The sequence below is a fragment of the Misgurnus anguillicaudatus genome, chromosome 19 (assembly GCF_027580225.2).
Source record: "Misgurnus anguillicaudatus chromosome 19, ASM2758022v2, whole genome shotgun sequence".
NCBI lineage: Eukaryota > Metazoa > Chordata > Actinopteri > Cypriniformes > Cobitidae > Misgurnus > Misgurnus anguillicaudatus.
The window spans coordinates 1,996,497-2,016,057 of record NC_073355.2 but is presented as its reverse complement, the minus strand read 5'-3'; the positions used below and the strand labels follow the sequence as shown (position 1 = coordinate 2,016,057).

Genomic DNA, 19,561 nt, shown 5'->3' with positions numbered 1-19,561 from the left:
AACCACAGGTCAGGGGCAATTTGGACCTTTGCTACAGGGCAGCACACCGCGTCCTGGCCTCAGCTTAGACGACGACGTAGTTTAGGTGGTGGCCATCATCACAGAGAACGCCTATCATCAGGGACAAATTGGCAATCTGTGCGTTCTGGAAAAGTCCAGAACAGGCGTTCAATGGACGCTTTTGCGCTTTTGGCAAAGAGGGCCAACAGTAGTGTATAGGCCTAAAGGGGAAGATATACACTCGGTGGACGAGTTGGCAGGCACCTAAACGGGGTAGTCTCCTAAGCTGCGGCCAGGAGGTACGGCACGTCGCCTTTAGCGCACTTTTGCAAGAGGGTCGCCCGGCTCCCACTAGGCGCTTAAACGACAACCTAGCCTCCCGCTGACCGCCTACCTCTCCTGCCAAAGGCCTAAACCTCAGGCGGAAGGCCTATTCATCCCAATGACTGACTACATGCCAAAAGCAGCCTAAATGACAATCTGTCATCCCCCTGATCGTGCACAACCTCCTGTGGAAAGCCTATTCATCCCCCTGACCGCTTACCTGCCGCTGAATGCCTAAATGACTCCCCTTCATCCCCCTGAACGGATACGACCTCCAGGAGAAGGCCTAAACGCCCCCCTGACCACATACGATCTCCCACAGAAGGCTTATTCATCCCCCTGACCACTTATCTTCCAGCAGCAGCCTAAACGACAGCCGGTCATCCCCCTGACCGCATACGATCTCCCATGGAAGACCAAATTATCCCCCTGACTGCTTAATTTCTGCAGGCAGCCTAAACGATGACCGTTCATCCCCCTGACCGCATGAGACTTGTCCAGCGACAGCTTATTTTGACCATGTAAAAACATTATGAACGTTTTGGACTAGGAGTTTTTCAGCCAATCTTGTCCAGTCGTAACTTATTCCACGGGCCAAAATAGGCTACAGTCAGGCTGTACAACAACAGCCTAGTTTGGTCACCTTAAATATGGTAAAGTCGAGATGTACAATGACAACCTAATCAACCAACCACGTCAAATAAGTGACACTCATGATTTTTTGAATTTGTATCCAAAGTGTAACTTATTTGACATGGTTGGCTAGGTTGTCATTGTACATCCTGACTGTAATGTATTTGACGTTACAAAAAATAAGTTGTTGTTGTCGTACATGCTGATGGTAACTTATTTGACAGGGCCAAATAGGCTGTTGCTGGAAAGTAATTATTTCATCATAAATAATTAACACAATAGTTCAAATGCATAAACATGCAGTACAGTGCACAAGAAACACAGTCTGATTTAATGAGGTACTTTACATGCAAATATTATGCATTAATAGGCTAAAAATTACTTGACCAGTAACAGCTTATTTTGACCATTGTAAAAAAGTTATGAACGGGATGTTGTTTTGGACTTAAGTTGTTTTGGACTTAAGTTTTTAAGTGATAGTCAATGTGTGTATTTCCACTGACTGCGTTCCGAATCCGTCACAGCTCCGGCCATCCGCAGCCCTCCGGCACAAATACGCAGAGCTTCTATTTTTGACGGATGCCAGAGAGCTCCGCAGGGCGGAGCCATGACTTTATCACGTGATCATACCTGAATTCGCGAGATCTCGTGTTGTGATCTGGGCTGGTTTGTAATAACGTCATAATGGGCGGAGACAGAACTAGATATCGCGCGATCTTCATGTGAATTTGCGAGAACTCACGGGTCCTCGTCACTTCAGCACGCAGCCGCTCTGCAACAAATACGGATCCGGTGGGTTTTGGCGGACGGCGGAGTGCGGAGCCGTAACGCAGCAGAGCCGATCTGCAGCCGCTCCGCAGTCGGTGGAAATCCGGGGTCCGCCGCCGTTCCGCAACGGATCCGCAGCCGTTCCGCAGTCGGTGGAAATCCGGGGTAACAAAGATGGGAAAAGAAACTGTAAAATAAACAAAAAAATACCAAAAATACCCACAAAATCCTCTATATGTTCTCATGGACCTACCAACAGTGAGAAAAACACATTTCTATTGAAAAAGTGTGTTTTGCTGATAAAGTTGTCATTTCTAGTGGAAGGACTCTAAGGAGGAGATAAATCGTTGAAAAGAGTGTCTTTAAAGGTTTTTCAGCTTTAATAATCATTGCACAGTGAGAAAAACACATTTCTAGTGTGGAAGTGTTTTGCTGGTAAAGTTGTCATTTCTAGCGGATGTATGCGTTTGCTGGTAAATGTGTCATTTCTATCGGATTTACTGACTGGAGCATGGAAATTGTGAAAAGAGTAGCTTTAAAGCATTTCCAGCTTTAAAGGCACTCCGCATTTGTTTACAAATACTATTGGATGTTTTACAAGTACTATTGTATGTTTATGTATAGATGAGCTATAGGACTGATGTACAGTAGATCTGGCTTCCTTGGTAAACATTACAAACTCAAGAGGTTGGTAAAAACAGTTGGCAGTGTACAATAGCAGCTTTTATTAACACTACATGTAAAAATGCATCATAGGCCATGTTCCTCCAAAGAAATGTTTAAAAATATCTAAAACATGATGAACGCATGTAACATTATAAAAGCTCTGCCTGGAATGTGTTCAAAATGACCTGTTTTATATAATATGGTATGTATTTGCTCAACGAAAATATCATCTCTGGTCTCAGAAACAGCTCAGTTTATGAGACAGGCATCTATTTGAACAGAGAAAACAGTTCAAGTATTCCTTAAATATCAATTCATCTGAAAAAGTACTAAACAATAACCAAACAATACCACTATCAATAAGAATAAATATATATTGTCCTGCATGTATTGTTGAAAAAGTATGCCAACAAATAAAGTGCATGACTGAAGCGTAATACCGGATAATTGTAGTTACGAAAGTATATGCTTAACTTTTAAAAGCATACTATACAGTTGATTAAGACATGTTTTCAGCAGCAATAGCAAGGGCAAAACCACAGCCTAAACTCAGTTGCAAGACACACAACAGTGTCTTTTAAAAAGGCACAATTGCCACTTCAACTTAAAATGCACAATACAAAAATCAATTCAATGGTATGAGCACTGAGCCCTTCACATGATGTCAGAATTACTGTATTTACATCATATCTGAGCTCTTCACATACTCAGAAATGACTTCAAACCATTTGTTACAAAGTTTATTCATCTTATAAGCTCTATCAACATGCTAAAAACCGGAAAAGCAAACCAGGTGAAAGCTGCTAAAATATTAAAAGTGTAACTATTAACGTTTATCTTTTGAACACAATGTCATTGTATCTGTCGTTTGTTTTTTAAAGAAGTCAGAGCTTTCCAAAAATTCCAACTTGTTAATTAGTAGTATGAAAAAACATACATGGATTTTGTAAGTCGCAAACTTGTAAATACAGCAATTCTGATGGAATGTAAACGCAGCATTAACCAACACTGCACAGTAGAAATGTTCACTCAAATGTTTAACAAAAACATTCACCATCTTCCAGATGTGTGCTTCACAGTAAACATACTTTACAAAAGTCCTTTAAAAAAAAGACTACGATCAGCATTTGTTTACAAACACAACTCATCCCAGATTCATCCCAGTATCCTCCACTTGATCTGCACCAGGAATCTCCAGGTCACCCCCAGAGCAGCTGTTATCTAAAGGCACTTAAGATGGGCTGGTGGCATCTGTGGTGATATAGTCTGGGCACTGCAGGCCCAAATCACACCCACACAGAAACAAAAACATCCCAGGAACGTGTCCGTTTATTCAGGTGCGTCACTGGCCTGTGCTGGGCTGTATGTCCTCTGCTGTGAGCTCAGGTGAGAGGTCCGTTTCAGACAATGTGTTAGGCGTCGCTGTTGTCTGACTGGATGATAACAGACCAGAGGGCTCTGACTGGGTGGGCGGAGTCTGTGTAACACTTTGTGTTGGTGTGATGTGTGTAAGCAGTTCAGAAATGTGGTAGTAGGGTAGAAAAAGTCGTTCCACAGCACAGGAGCGCATGGCCAGATGTGTGTGCTGCAGAAGAAGAGGGAAGCGGGATGTGAAATAGAAAACAAAGTCATCTGGAATAGATCCCAGCGTCTGCTGGATCTCCTCTGGTAATTCCCGGTAATGATGCTTCTGCAGGAGACAAAGATGAAATAAATATGAAGAAATCAGTTAGGAGTACAAGTTGATTCCATAAATGTAGTTTATCTTGCAAAACCTTTTAAAAATGCTTTTAAATGCAATACACAATTAAGGTACGGCACACTGATCTGACAACAAACTCATTTTAAATCTTAGAAAGTTGGCATTTGTCAGATCAATGTGAAAAATTAACTTGAATTAAGTAAGGCAGACCAAATGAGATCAGTTATCTAGATGTAAAATATTTACAGTAGGCATATCAGGCTGTTGCTTCACAGCTTTTATCATCCCTATTTAGCAACCCTAAGGGTGATCACAGCCCTGCGTGAAAAAAATAGATGTGTGTTGTGAGAGCGTGAGAATGAGGTCAACTATGTGAGTCTTATGGTGCATTCCCACCAGCCGCGGTAGAGGCGGCAAAAACGTGCTATTTGCGCGTAGTTGGACGTTTGAACATTTTAAATTACTCTCTTCATTCGCGTGTGAAAGCCATGCGTGAAATTCTAGTCATTCAAGACATTTGCGTCATGGGAGGGGCTTTTGCGACTCCGCTGAGACTCCGCTCGCTTCCTGTAATCATGTCACTACTACAGCATGGTCCTAAATGATTAACGCTGCGCGGAAATCTGCCGACGTTCAGATTTTTCAACTGCCAGGTTTCCCGCGGCAATCCTCAATTCGCACGGAACACGCCATCCGCAACATTTGTGGCGCAGTAAGGATGCCTAATCGCGTCTTTGCATTGACTTAACATGTAAATCACCCGCGCTTGCTGCCTCTGTAAGCGCAGCATTATGGTGCATTTCCACCAGCTGCGGTAGTTGGACGCTTGAACATTGGAGTTCACTCGCTTCATGCGCACGTGAAATTCTAGTCATTCGAGGCATTCACGGGGAAATTCGCATCATGGGAGGGGCTTCTGCGCTCTGCTGAGACTCCGCTCGCTTCCTGTAATCACGATACTACTACAGCATGGTCCTAATTGATTAACGCTGCACGGAAATCTGCCGAAGTTCAGATTTTTCAAGTCGCACGTTTCCCGCGGCAACGCTTAATTAAAGCGCAACGCGCCATCCGCATGTACACAGACGTTCAGCGGGCTACATACTACATCTTTAAGGATCAACCTATGCGTACAATGTATGGAGGGTTTTAAAAATCCGATGGTACACGTATATTACGTGCACAACTCTTCTGATGATAAAAATTGCATCACTCGTACTGTATGTGGACCCTCGCGAATGTGTAAAAAAGCCCTTACTTCGGCTTTAAAGGCGCAGGATTGGATCAGCTGAAGTTTGACAAGATTCCTAATCATTCGATTGTGACCTTTTGATTGGGGCTCATATATGAGCATTGAACAAAACAGCAGCATACACTGCTTATGAATGTAGATAGTGTCAATAAACTCATGCCATCTAGTAAATGTACCTTATTTCTCATGGCACGTAGAAGATCTCTGACTGATCCACCTTTATATGACCGAAACTTGCGTAGATCTGTAATGACATAATTTAGGTTGGTAGAGCAACATTTTCAGACAAAAACTTAATAAAGACTGAGACTGGACAGATTTAGAGAGACTTCAGAACTCTTAAACTGAGGAATACACCACTAGATAAAATGAAGAATATTATTTCCATAATTCTCACCGGTTTGAAGAGGCACTGTAATGTGATCCCTCCAATCACCTTTTACCACCACCCGCCCTCCTCTTTCCAGCTGCCTCACGATTGGTCCGTCTAACGGCTCCTTCTCAATTCTATCACTCACATCCTATTAGACAACACAAATTTGAACTTAAAGATATTCGGACAGAACTAAGAAAAGAGTCTCTGCAACCAAGAACAATTAATAGAAAAAACAAGTTGTTTTGCTTTATAGTGCCTATTAACAGGGATGGGGAGTATTTTTGATACATGTTTTTTAAATACAAAATAGTATTTGACAGGGTCCTTTCAGTACTGTTCTCCATGTAGTTGTCGTTAACTGGTTTGCATGTTTGTTTGCTATATTTTTTACCAACCTGGAAGAACTGCAGCTGCTTTTCCAGACTCCAGAAGAAGGGATGTTTCAGGACTCTCTCCGCTGAAGGCCTCTTCTCCGGTTCCATACTTAACATTTGTTCAATCAAGTTTCGGGCCACAATGCTCTCTGCACAAGACAACATAACTCTTAAAATGAAATGTCTTGTCCCAAGGTAAATTCTGGGGTTTTCAATCAGGAAGGTGATGTGATGGTCCTACCATGAGTGTTGGGTTGTAATTGGTCCAGCGAGTATGCTCCTAGAAGAATGTTTGCTTGACGCTGCAATGACTTTCCAAAGGGGTGCTGTCCTTCAGACACCACATAATAAAACACACAGCCTGCAGAGAAAATGTCTACCATGCAGGTCTGCAATAATAAAGAGAAGACATCAATACTCACGCAAACACAGAAAAATTCTTAAAATACAGAAATATCAATATGTAATCATTTATCGAAATAAAGTTCTAAAATATAATATGTAATGACACAACAATTAAAAACAAAAACGTAATATGCATTTTGTCTCTTACAGGGTTTTGCTTTGCATCCTCAATGAGCACTTCAGGGGCAATCCAGCCCTCAGTGCCCGGGACTCCTGACCGCCGACTGAAGCTGTGTCGACCCACTGCCAGTTTTTTACACAGACCAAAGTCTGAGATCATAGCCTTAACCCGTCCATGTGTGTTTGGCATAGATACCAGGATGTTATGTGGTTTCAGATCTCTGTGAACTATAAGCCCATGATTTCAATTACACAATAATATTGAATAGATCTCATCTTTTAGTAATAATAAGGTTTAAAGGCAGGTTGCATGATCTCTGAAAGCCAGTGTTGATATTTGAAATCAACTGAACAAACACGACCCTACCCCTACCCCCAAGAATCTGGATCTTATGAGGTAATGTCAGAATGACAAGATGGCGCCAGTGTACTCGGCATGCCGTCTCTCCTCTGTGTCTTGGTCTGCAGTTCCTGTTCGTTTGGTGTCTGTTCTGTTTGTACTGGTATCTGATAGATTCAGTGCTGACTTATGATCGCCAGGCTTTACTCTACATGAAATCCTGCATGGAAGTAGGTTACCGGCAAAATTGTCCCGTTGTTTACCCCCGCACTCAATCCCATTTTAGACATCGTGCGCTAGAGTGGGCTCATCGGCTACCCTGCTGCTTGGCTTCTTGGGACTACAGGTATGGTTTTCATCTCTCAGTTTCTTGGTGAGCCATCTATCCCTGCGTTGCCGCGTTTACGACTACGTCGGAGAAAAGTGGAATACTCAAATCTGCGCCAACTAGAGTTCGTTCGGTTGGATCTGAACTTTTCATCATCACAATCTTATCTCAACATGGCTCTAGTTAATTCTAGGTCCGTGCGTAACAAGACTTTTATTTTAAATGACTTTTGTACCGGCCGTAATCTGGACATGTTATTTCTGACAGAGACTTGGACCTGTGCAGGTCAATCGTCAGTCTTTGATGAACTTTGTCCGCCGGGTTACTGTTTTATTAATGCACCACGTCATACTGGAAAGGGTGGTGGGGTTGCTGTGGTTTTTAAAGAATCCCTCAGCATGCGACCCGTTTCTTTAGGGAATTATTCGTCATTTGAGTTACAGTGTGCTGTACTGGACTCGGACTCCACTCCGGTGCTTTGTGCACTTATTTATCGACCACCCAAATATGACAGTGCTTTTATACAGGAGTTTTTAACTCATATAAAGCTATCTTATGATGGGCTGTTATTATTAGGGGATTTTAATGTGCATGTGTGCTGCCCAGATCGACCTTTGGTCTCAGAATTTTGTAACATTCTGGATTCTTTTGGTCTTGTACAACATGTTAATGGAGCAACACATGTACACGGGCACACTTTGGATCTTATTCTCTCAATTGATGTTGCTGTGGACACTGTAAATATAGAAGATGTCTCTTTTTCTGACCACAGTCCTATTGTTTTTAATGTTCATGTGAATTCAGTAGTGTTGGGAAAGAATCTGGGATATTATTCACGCTGTCTGACTTCATCTACTCCTGCTCAGTTTAGTGAGATCTATCTTGCTAAGGCGAGTGAAGGTTTAACTCAGAATGCTGCTGACTCCTCGATGGGCCCTGATGAATTGACTTTGATTGTATATACAACTTGTTCTGATATTTTAGATACCATTGCACCTTTTAAGTTAAAATTACCCAGGAAGAAATCTTATTATTGGCTGGATGACAATGCTCGTTCTTTACGTCAGGCTAGTCGTAAAGCTGAGAGGAAATGGAAACAGGATCATTTAACTGTGTCTCATGAGTTTTTTTAAAGAGTTTCTGATTAATTTTCAAAATGCTGCAAAATCAGCCAGGTCTACGTACTTTTCAAACCTGATTACTGAGCACTCTCATAGACCTAGGATTCTGTTTTCCACAATTAGCTCAATAATTAACCCGGCATGTCAGTTTCATGTGGAACCATCAATTGAACTTTGTGAAAGCTTTTTAAAATTTTTCTCTGATAAAGTTTCAGCTATCCATTCCTCTTTCACTGTACAGTTAATGGATCCTTTAAGTGGTACGCTGGCTAGCCCGGCTTCTATTTTTTGTTTGCATGATGTTTCTCTGAGGGAACTTTCAGAGTTGGTCAATAAGATGAAGAAAACTACCTCCTCCTTGATATTATACCCTCACAAATTATTAAGGCCTTTTTTTCGGAGATCGGCTCCACTATTCAGTCACTTATTAATTTAGCATTATCTGTTGGGATAGTTCCGAAATGTTTTAAGCATGCTGTTGTCCAACCTTTGCTTAAAAAACAGGGTTTGGTGGAAGATTGTCTTGAGAATTACCGCCCTGTCTCTAAATTATCTTTTTTATCCAAAGTTTTAGAGTAGGTTGTTTATTCTCAGCTGATCTCTTATCTGAATGCAATGAACCTTACAGAACCTCTTCAATCGTTTTTTTCTGCCCATCATAGCCCTGAGTCTGCTTTGATTAAAGTACTTGATGATATTTTACTAGCAGTTGATAAAGATAAGAATGTAGTTCTGCTCCTACTTGATCTTACAGCTGCCTTCGATACAGTCGATCACGCTACTCTTCTATCTTTGGCGGTTAGAGCATTTATTTGGTATCGGGGGAACCGCCTTGAAATGGTTCAACTCTTATCTTAGTGAAGGGTCTTTTTCCGTTGAATTAGGTAAGTTGTCTTCATCTGTTGCTCCGATTACCTGTGGAGTGCCTCAGAGATCCATTTTGGGGCCAATTCTTTTTAATTTATATATGAGACCTATGGGGGATATTATCAGGAAGTATAATGTTTCTTTTCACTTATATGGTGATGACACCCAGTTATACATACCCCTGAAAGCTGGTGATACCATTGAACCTCTGTTGGCCTGCCTAGCGGACATTAAGAAATGGCTGTCTGGTAGTTTTCTTAGACTCAATGAGTGTGAAACTGAAGTAATTGCTTTTGGTCCCCTTAAGTTAAGAACTGCTTTTTTAAATGAGCTTCATACACATTTTCCCTCAGTTTCCCCCCAGGTTAGGAACCTTGGTTTTATTTTGGATTCTGAACTTTGTTTTACGAAGCAAATTAATAATGTAGTTAAAAGCTGTTTTTATCAGCTACGGATTATTTCAAGACTAAAAAAAACATTTCTGGAGTTTCAAGACCTCGAAAGGGTTATTCACGCATTCATTACTTCTCGTCTTGATTATTGCAATTCTTTATATTTTGTTTTACCTCAGTCATCCATCAAACGTTTACAGATGGTACAGAATGCTGCTGCAAGGCTGCTGACCGGGGCAAAGAAGTCAGATCACGTTACACCAATTTTAGCTTCTCTTCATTGGCTACCTGTTCATTTTAGAGTTCAATTTAAAATTCTTTTATTTGTTTTTAAGGCTCGTAATGGTCAAGCCCCATCCTATATTAAGGATTTAATAACTCCCTGTTCATCCTCCAGATCACTAAGGTCCACGGATAAGGCTCTTTTAGCACTTCCTCTGTCTCGACTGAAAACAAAGGGTGATAGAGCTTTTTCAATTGCTGCTCCCCTTCTCTGGAATCAATTGCCACTGGACATCCGCCTTGCATCTTCTGATGTAACTTTTAAAACACTGCTGAAAACATACTTGTATTCCCAGGAATTTTAATTCACTGTCATCTTAACTTACTGTCTTTTAATATGTTGTTTTAATGTTGTTTTTGTCTGTGCTCTCTGTTTTATTTCTGCTTTTTATTCTTTGCTTTGTTCAGCACTTTGGTCAGCGCAGCTGTGATAAATGTGCTATATAAATAAACTTTACTTACTTATTTACTTACTTACTTACCATCTTCTTTTCATAGACTCGCCCCACACATACGCAATTCAGGCAACGATGTCGTTTAGAAGACACGCCCCTTACTGCTGAATGGCTACGAGTTTGTTTTTGCCCAACTCTCTTTTCCAAAGCATTTTTCAGAAATCTAACACTCCGCCTTTAAATAAGGCTTTATAACTGATATTTATAATAGTTACCTATATTAAGAGAATGTAAATGGGCCAATCCAGACATTGTCTGCTTCAGCAGTTCCACAGGCTCCAAACCATAGCGATTAAAATCCTTTCGTTCAACATACTAAAAAGTAAAAAATTTACATTGTAAAAAATATTACATATCATATAATGTATTAGAATTAAATGTGTAAAAAAATAAAAAGCATGAACTTCTATAAACCACAGTAGTGAATTTTGAAGCGAATGACGATCCACCTCAAACTGGTTTGGTTTTTTGGGTGGAATTGAAAAATTTTATTCACTTAATATTGAATTTAATAAGTAAGCGACCGGCACATAAACATTCATATTCACAATAATCACAAAAATAAACAATAACAACATTATTGTTGTTGGGTGTCGACTGTCTGGTTGGTCATGATACCTGTAAGCTGCAGCCAATTTCAGTTCGCCTGCCACTGAACAAAAGAGGGGAAGTCGCTTCAGAAAACTTAACTGCGGTAAACCATAATTATGTCAAAAATCTAATTTACAGATGTGAATAAAGATGTGTTAACATAACATAAACGCTCCCTGTTTTAGTGTACATTTTGTACGTAGATATAATGATATAATGCTGTAAAATGTGAAGTCCTCATAAAATCAAAGCTAAAGTTATTTGGAATTTAGTATGAATGCTTTGCTCCAAAAAATAAAATAAAATTTAAGCAATCGGCAAAGGTGGATTATCGCCACCAACTGGGCTGGAGTGTCTATTATTCAAGCTCTAAGCGGAAGAATATACGGGTGTGAGGAGTTTGGAAAAATAGGTCCACAAGTTTACAACGAATGCTAAAACACCTGTTGGAAAGCGTATTTTGCAGCGATTTTTGTGTGAGCATATCAGTGAACACCCCTGACCACTCGCTGAGTTTCACGTCTTTGTAAACAAAAGTTTAATGCATTTTAGGAAGGACTGTTCCAGTGCACCTATACAGCCATTATAGAGGTGGGAGGTGATACAACAAACACCCGAAAAATCTCGGGCCAGCATCATATGTTGAAATTTCAGTCAAAACCATTCTATTTCATCATAAACAATCTGAAACAGGGCTTTAAGTGTAAAATACCCAACTTGTCCTTTAGAAATGACACCCAGTATTAGTTTTTAACTATTATTTTATAATGCATCATCAAGCTTGTCATGTGACACTTCACTTAAATACTCAAGACAACATCATTTCGAGAAAACATAAAATAACTTAAATGTTATTATAGAGTTAAATAAAGAGGTCATCTACAATTACCTCGGCCATCATTTGTCATTACCCTAATAGTAATTTCCCTATCACATTTTTGTGCCCTCTATACGTCGCTGGACATGCCCCATCCGGTCACCACCGCTTGTGTCACTGGAAGACGAAAAGCTTCTATTGAAATGAATGAGATGTCGCTCTGCTACTGCTAGTTGCCTAAATGAGGCATTAAACTTACTTCACGTGTCACATCAACTTCAATCCGTCATGTTACCTTCAAAAGTGCATCAGAATAAATACGGAAGACACTGTATTGATGTGTGCATCATCAGGAGTTTATGACGATGTTTCGCCTTATCATTTTTTTGAATTTGCGATATCTTGCAATTTCAAAACTTAAATACAACTAAACTAAACTAAACTAAAAAACATGCAGAATCTACAAACCATACCAGAACCTATTTTATTGCCATTTGAATACATTATTGTGCTGTTTGTGTAGTGTAGGTCAAACCTCTTGAAGTGTGGCCCTGCAGAGCTCTATGGCAATATACTGAAACTGTCGATCTCTTTCAGTGCAGAAGTAACGAATCACGTTTGGATGTTCATCCGACTCCCTGAGCAGCTGAACCTCCCGATCTGCAAAACTGAAGCATTCTGGTAGAATTCTCTTTACAGCCACTGGACGGTTGTCAAACTGACCCCTGAACATATATAAAGGGGATCATTTAGAGACAACTTAATAAAACAATTTCTGAAATGACAAAAGCCGCTCTTTATCACTTGCCTGTACACAATAGTTCCCTCAGCACCATGTCCAAGAACATCTTTGGGATTAAATGTGATGTTTACAATTCTGACAGTGTTGCACTCTTCCTCTAGAAAAACAAAGAAACAATAAAAAATGAACTATAAAACAGTGGCACATCAAAATACTAGATACTTTAATATAAACACTAACTAGGGTTGCCAAGGTTTAGTAGTAATTTGTGGTATTAAAATGTTCAGGACTACGTTAATGTTAGAAAAAAGACCTTGTATTTACACTGAACAAAAATATAAATGCAACACTTTAGTTTTTGCCCACATTTATAATGAGGTGAACTTAAATATCTAAGACTTTTTCTATGTACACAAAAGGCCTATTTCTTTCAAATATTGTTCACAAATCTGTCTTAATCTGTGTTAGTGAGCACTAACTTCTCCTTTGCCGAGAAAATCCACTTCACCGTTGTGGCATAACAAGATGCTGATTAGACAGCATGATTATTGAACAGGTGTGCATTAGGCTGGCCACAATAAATGGTCACTTTAAAAACTTTTATTTTTCTTTATAAAGGAATCTTTACTAGATGCATTTATTTACATTTTGACCAATTTAAGAGATTTTGTTGATCTATAACCCTTATAATAACCATATTAATCTTTTCCTATAGTGGTTTTCCACATTGCATTGTTTTATAGCAGCTTTACAGAAGACTTTATACCACAGAAGACTGTGCAAAACATTTTTTATCTATAAAAATTCTGTGATCAAACTAAAGGCAACTGTGTCCAAGAAAAAAGCAATGCTATTAGGTGGTGAGACTAAAACTTCAGAGATGGTCTAACCAGGATCCTCATGCTCATTGGCAGAATTGGCCATCTCAGACTGGGACATGTTGGAGTGGTTGGAGGTCCGTGGGGTGACATTAGGGCTGCTGTGGGTGGAGCTCTCCGAGCGCATGTGGGTGACCTCAAGGAAGTCCGAGTCAGGCGGTTGAAAGACGAGCTGCTGACGCTGCAGGAGGTGAAGCTTCTCTTCCATCTGTTGCTGAAACTGCTGGTGCTGGAGCTGCTGCTGCTTGTGTACACTCTGAAAAAAGCAGCAGCACACTATAAGATCAAAAAAATCTCAAAAAAAAAAATTATATAATAGAATTTTTGAGTTATATTAAAAATCCCATATTACATTGTTAAAAAGAATGTTGTTTTGTGTATTTGGTATACTGTAATTTGTTCACATGATTTATTGTTAAATAACCCACATTATTATCCACATTCCATAGTATTGTTGCTCCTCTATGACCTGCCTTTCTTAAAAAGTGTTGATTTCCACAAAGCTCATCGTTCTGAGAATGGCCAGCTATACAGTGTGTTGTGATTGGCTGAATACATCAAGTAAATGACATAAATGTGGCTCTCACTACAATATTTGGAAGATCGGTTCCCAGCAGGAGATAATATCATCTTTACTACCTTATCAATAAGAGCCCGAATCTGATCCAGAAAATGCAGATGAGCAAGCTGATCGATCAACTTGGTCTGCATTTGTGATTGTAGAAATGACAAACAACGCTCAAAACAGATTTAGCCTTAAATAAACTTTGCTGGAACCTGCTGGTTTGAATTACAGTGAGTATTTTGACAAGAACACTGGTATGCTTCTGAAAACTGTATTTGTATATGTACTGAAACCAGAGATTGTTAAAGATTTCTTTCAATCAGGGTTTTTGAATGGTCAACAAAGATTGAAAGAACAAAGGTTGTCCAACTGAGAGACAACATCAGCAGTAGGAAAAACAGTGAACAGTGGGGATATACATTTTAGTGGGTATATATTAGGGCTGTAACGGTATCAAAATTTCACGGTACGGTAATATTTCGTTATGATGCCCGCGGTACGTTATTTATTGAATCATTTATATGAAGGAAAAACAAATAAAGACTTGGGAAAACTGCCATAAGTGTTTATTAAACAAGACTGAACATTACAATGTACAAAGTGTGTAGTGTTTAAAATTTTCATAAAAAGGACAAAAATAATTAGACCATGTAATAAAAAAAAGTTTCAGTTTAGTTTGTCAACTTTAAACAACTCCCAATCAGTCAGGTTTTAGTTTTTTTTTTTAATTATTATTAATGCTAATGCTTACTCCTATGAAAGCAACAGTTCAGAATCAAGAAAAGATGATGGGTTTTAAGATGGGTCAATTCCTGAAAACAGAAACAACCAAGTAAAAATGAAAATAGCAGCTTACTTATTGTAGCTGGACCTAGAGCTCACTCACTCAATACAGGGGTGCGTTTCCCAATCGGAAGTCTGCAGCCTCCATAGGTCGCATTTGTAGGCTGCATACGTCTTATTTTTAGAATATTAACATTTTTCAAGTTGACTATTATTCTCATTTAATCGTATATTGTTGTAACACGCTTATGACTTGCGAATGTAATACTCAGTTAACTTAAATACACCAGGCGTGTAATGACGGATGCAGCCTGCATATGCAACCTAAGTAGGCTGCCTTCTAATTGAGAAACGGCATACACACTCTCATCATTCACAGATTTACTCACACTCGTTTTTTGTATGTCCATCACATTTTGTTTTTTGTATGTCCATCACAACTTCCTGTTTCATGGCGAAACGCAGAAATCTTACATGCCGAAAAATCAAGATCTTCGCAATTTAGAATCACAAAAGCCATTAGATGAGACTTACCAAATATGTTGATGAAGCTTGTTAAAGTACGAAGCCTGGAAATGACTAAATTTGCACCAAAATTACAGAGAAAATAAAAAATGGCCAACTTTCTGTGACGTTTAGAGCTTGGCTCCAAGATCATTTTTTGTAGGTCTTGAGGTGATTTATGATCCTACCGCAATTCGTACCTGTACATTTAACATAGCAGGGGGGCTGCTCTCTTCAATTTTTGTATGTGTGGGTATTGAGCCAAATGCAATTCATTTAGCCATACTTTGCCAGACCGCCACGAAAACACCCTTTAAGGAAAAGTCAAGGTTGTCGCTATTCATCATCACACAAGGTCTTGATGTTAGACTGATGAAATATGATGTTGATATGGTTAAATCTCTAAGAGCAGTAAAGCCCCGGAATACACTGCAGGATTTTTGCCCTCCTATAAGATCATTACCTTATCACACTGCGACATTGATCCTTTCAACTCGGGTACAGCATGTAGACTGTACGATGATGACACGGAAGCTTCTGAGGCTGCGTCACACGTCAGTGCAACGTCACCAGCATGCGCTTGTGGTAAACAAATACCAGCGTGCAGGTCGTAGCAGCAAACACACTGATCATATTTAAAGGAACAGTATGTAGGATTGTGGCCAAAACTGGTATTGCAATCACAAAACTTGAGGCAAAAACTGGTACTGCAATCACACAACTGGTGGCCAATAGACAAAATGACAACATAAACATCAGTTGAGGGCTGCAACTCCACTTTTTAAATGACAATATCTTGGCCACACCACTGTTGTCAGTGATATAAGTATTTCAAATGAACATGATTTCTTAATGTCTAGTGACATATCAGGGCCATTTTATGATTAATTGATGTATATTTCTTACATACTGTTCCTTTAAATTGTCTTTAGAGCATATGTACCTTTGGGTAGATGATGATGAAGGCCACCCAGCCAGCTAGCAGGAAGGTACAGAAGATGATGGTGGCCATATCTTTTAACATAGAGTCCACTGGAGTCTCCACACGGGATTGGTGGCTGGGTTTTTCCTGCAGGGAAGAGATGGAGGGAGGCAATGGACTGTTGTCCTCCATTCCACTTTCATTCACCTTCTGGAAGACAACAATAAAAATAATGTCTTTATTTTATATAGCGCCTTTAAAAGTGGCTCTCTCACAAAAGTGTTTTACAACACATTTAAAAAAAATACATCAAAGAAATTAAAAAAGTAAAATCAATCCTTAAATAGAATGTTTTGATAAAAGGTTTAAAAGTCGCTACAGTATTTGCTTCCTTGATGTCAGCTGGAAGGGAGTTTTAAAGCTTAGGATCAGAGGAAGAAGCGAAGAGCGAAGCTGTGTCTTAAGAACAACTAGAAGTCCACTCTGATGCTGCGTTCACAACAGCCGCGCTAGAGGCGTCAAGTGCGAATGATTTTCAATGTGCGAATAAAGCGTTTGGCGCGGCAGATGCAAATCCGCCTCATTCGTGTGAACTGACGCATATTGAGGGTTGCCACGGGAATAGCAAAAGTTGACAAATCTGAACTTTGGTGGAAAATTGCGCCACGTTAACCAATCAGGAGCTTGCTCTAGTAGTGACGTGACTACAGGAAGCAAGCGGAGTCGCAGAAGTCCCTCCCATGATGCAGAATTCAGCGTGAATGTCTCAATGACTAGAATTTTACACGCGTATGAAGTGAGTAAAATCAAAATGTTCAAGCATCCAACTACATGCGAATAGGGTGGTTTTGTAATACCACCACCTCTAGTCCGCGAGACAACACAAAGACTGAGTAGAATCACAAAGATGCTCTGTAGGACTGCAGTCTGCTCTAATGAGACACGTTTAGTGCGGATCACTGCTCATACCTCTTCCATGGTCTTGTCTGTGGCTGGGGGAATGATGTTGCCAGGTTGACGCGGGATGCTCTCTGGAAACGTTGCCAGGATTTTGTTGTGAGCATCAGGGGGTGTTTCATGGTGACCTAAAGAGAAAAAGAGGGATGTTGATAATAATCTTCATGCCTTATTACTAGAAGCAACAATTACTTTTCCACTAAAAGTTAAGACCATCATGATTTCTGTAAATAAATAGGGCAAATAATAGTGTCATGTAAATATGTATTATGTGAAATTTTGTAAGCATTTATCCTAAGCAAACAATTAAACATTATTAAAAATTATGTGCACTAGGTGGCAGCAGTGGCTCATTTTTGCATGACTTTCATATTAATGTACTAAAGATATGACACTGCACTGTAGGTTGTACCTATGAGCAGCAGAGAATTCTTCATGAAGTTGATGCGGTTTCTCTCCTTTAGTGCAGTATTAAATTGAACTGTCGTGCTGGGCGTGATCACACACTCCTGGTCCTCTTCTATACTTGACTCCTGGTTACTGGGGCCCTCAAGCATAGGAAACGTCCTACCACGTGGCTGGCAAACACACAAAAAACATTTCATCATCAACACAGCGTGAAGATCAACACCATACCAGAATTCCTACATGTACACAACTAGTTGATTTTAGACATACAGTAAACCCTCTCAAATACAGCACTCTTCTTACCATTAACTCATGCAATGATCCTGCAGATCAATTGGTAGCGGATCGAATTAGCAACGCAAAAGGTCCTGAGGTCAATCCCAGTTAGTGGATTCAAATACTGATCAAATGTAAACTTGAATCTACTACAAGTCACTTTGGATAAAACCGTCTGCCAAATGCATGAACGTAATTAACGCATCAATTTAGTGTAGTGTGATATCAACACAATTTTAATTACTTTAATTTTAGGACAAACACCATTAATAACTCACCACAACAGTAACTCCATCGTGTACAAGAGATGGTGACGCATAGAGGCCAGAGGAGTGTTTTCCTACATACAAGGTAGACCTGTAATAAAACCAGAAATGTTTTAAGTTACAATTTTAAGCTCTATAATTTACTTCAAAAAATAAGTTATATGAAGCACCTAAACAGAATAAGTCTAAACTTTATGCAGACAATAATCAAAGAGATCTGTGTACTGAGAGTCTTTTTGAGGAATATTACTACATGAGTGTCGAAAGACACGTGGTTATGTGTGAAATTTAACCTCACTCCAGCTATTTCAATTATAAAGTGATCTGCTAGAAAAAAAAGGAGTAAGATGTGGTGAATCTGCAGGCTCAGGCATCTTCAGTACATTGCAAACAGAAAACCAGACAGGATGTGGCTAACAACCTGGAGATGTTGCAATAAACATGCTCAGAGTTGCCCAGATGACATAATATAGTACAAGTTAACTCTTGGGGTGAAATACGACGGGTTTCATGATTTCAGGAATGACATAACAGGGCTGCTTACATTAATTTATCTTTAGTCCTTTTCTCGCGAAGAAACGGATATTTCCACTGTGTTATGCGTCCCATATCTCCTGACATAAAGGTCAGGTAACGCAATGTTTCCACAGCAACATTGGTGTGCATGACCTTGCGTAGTCCCTCGCGCTGCCAGATGTAGATAGCCACCACTGGGGAGTTGTAGTTCTGTACCCACTGCACATCACCAGACTCGCTGTCCACGGTCACCACTAGACCATCACCATTGGACACGAAGTGAGCCATATCTGTCAAACACAAAGCGGTTACGAAGAAGAGGTGAATTTTTACTTAAATGCAGTCAGACGTCTTCACATTGTGTCTGTGCCTCATGTGAGATTTGTACCCAAATGGCACATACACTCTCAGAAATAAAGATACAAAAGCTGTCACTGTGGCAGTAGCCTTTAAAAGATCCTAATACATACCATTTAGGTAAAGATATGTTTAATTTTGCTATCAGTTTGTACCTTTGAGGTACAAATATGGACTCTTTTTATACAATCCGAGTGACCGCTGGGCAAAGCCATCGAATCGGTCCAATACAAGATAATGGAACAAGAAGATTATTGGTGAACATACTATATTTGGTGTCGTCGTCGATCAGGGTGAAGGCGTAATCCGCATAGGTGGCGTTCCAGCGCAGCTCTCTGCTCTTGGTGTCATACATGGTGATTGTGTACTCTGAGGAAAAACACAACCATGTGAGTAATACAAACATCACCAATTAACATGCAAGAATAACATGATTAAAAAGCGGCAAGTTGTATGAGCTGATGATGACAAAACCGCCAAAATTTGTTGTTAAGGTTGCACTTCTATCCAGGTATGCCGAGGCCTTGACTCTGTGAAACTTCATGTTCTGCTTCACATTTTATTCCACTAACAC

At 39.8% G+C, this 19,561-nt stretch overlaps 1 protein-coding gene across 1 annotated transcript; it reads right to left on the bottom strand.

The window, feature by feature from the left end:
• Positions 1–2,426: 2,426 nt before the first annotated feature.
• LOC129427141 (serine/threonine-protein kinase/endoribonuclease IRE1) lies at positions 2,427–19,410 on the bottom strand. Its single transcript, XM_055183419.2, has 16 exons — positions 19,255–19,410; positions 18,659–18,920; positions 18,127–18,205; positions 17,577–17,742; positions 17,177–17,292; positions 16,229–16,417; positions 13,446–13,689; positions 12,622–12,712; positions 12,349–12,538; positions 10,621–10,720; positions 6,649–6,848; positions 6,337–6,484; positions 6,117–6,244; positions 5,743–5,866; positions 5,522–5,589; positions 2,427–4,081 (listed from the first exon to the last, which is right to left on the bottom strand). The coding sequence occupies exons 1-16, from the start codon at positions 19,391–19,393 to the stop codon at positions 3,734–3,736; spliced, it is 2,592 nt and encodes an 863-aa protein (XP_055039394.2). The 5' UTR covers positions 19,394–19,410; the 3' UTR covers positions 2,427–3,733.
• Between the last annotated feature and the right edge of the window lie 151 nt (positions 19,411–19,561).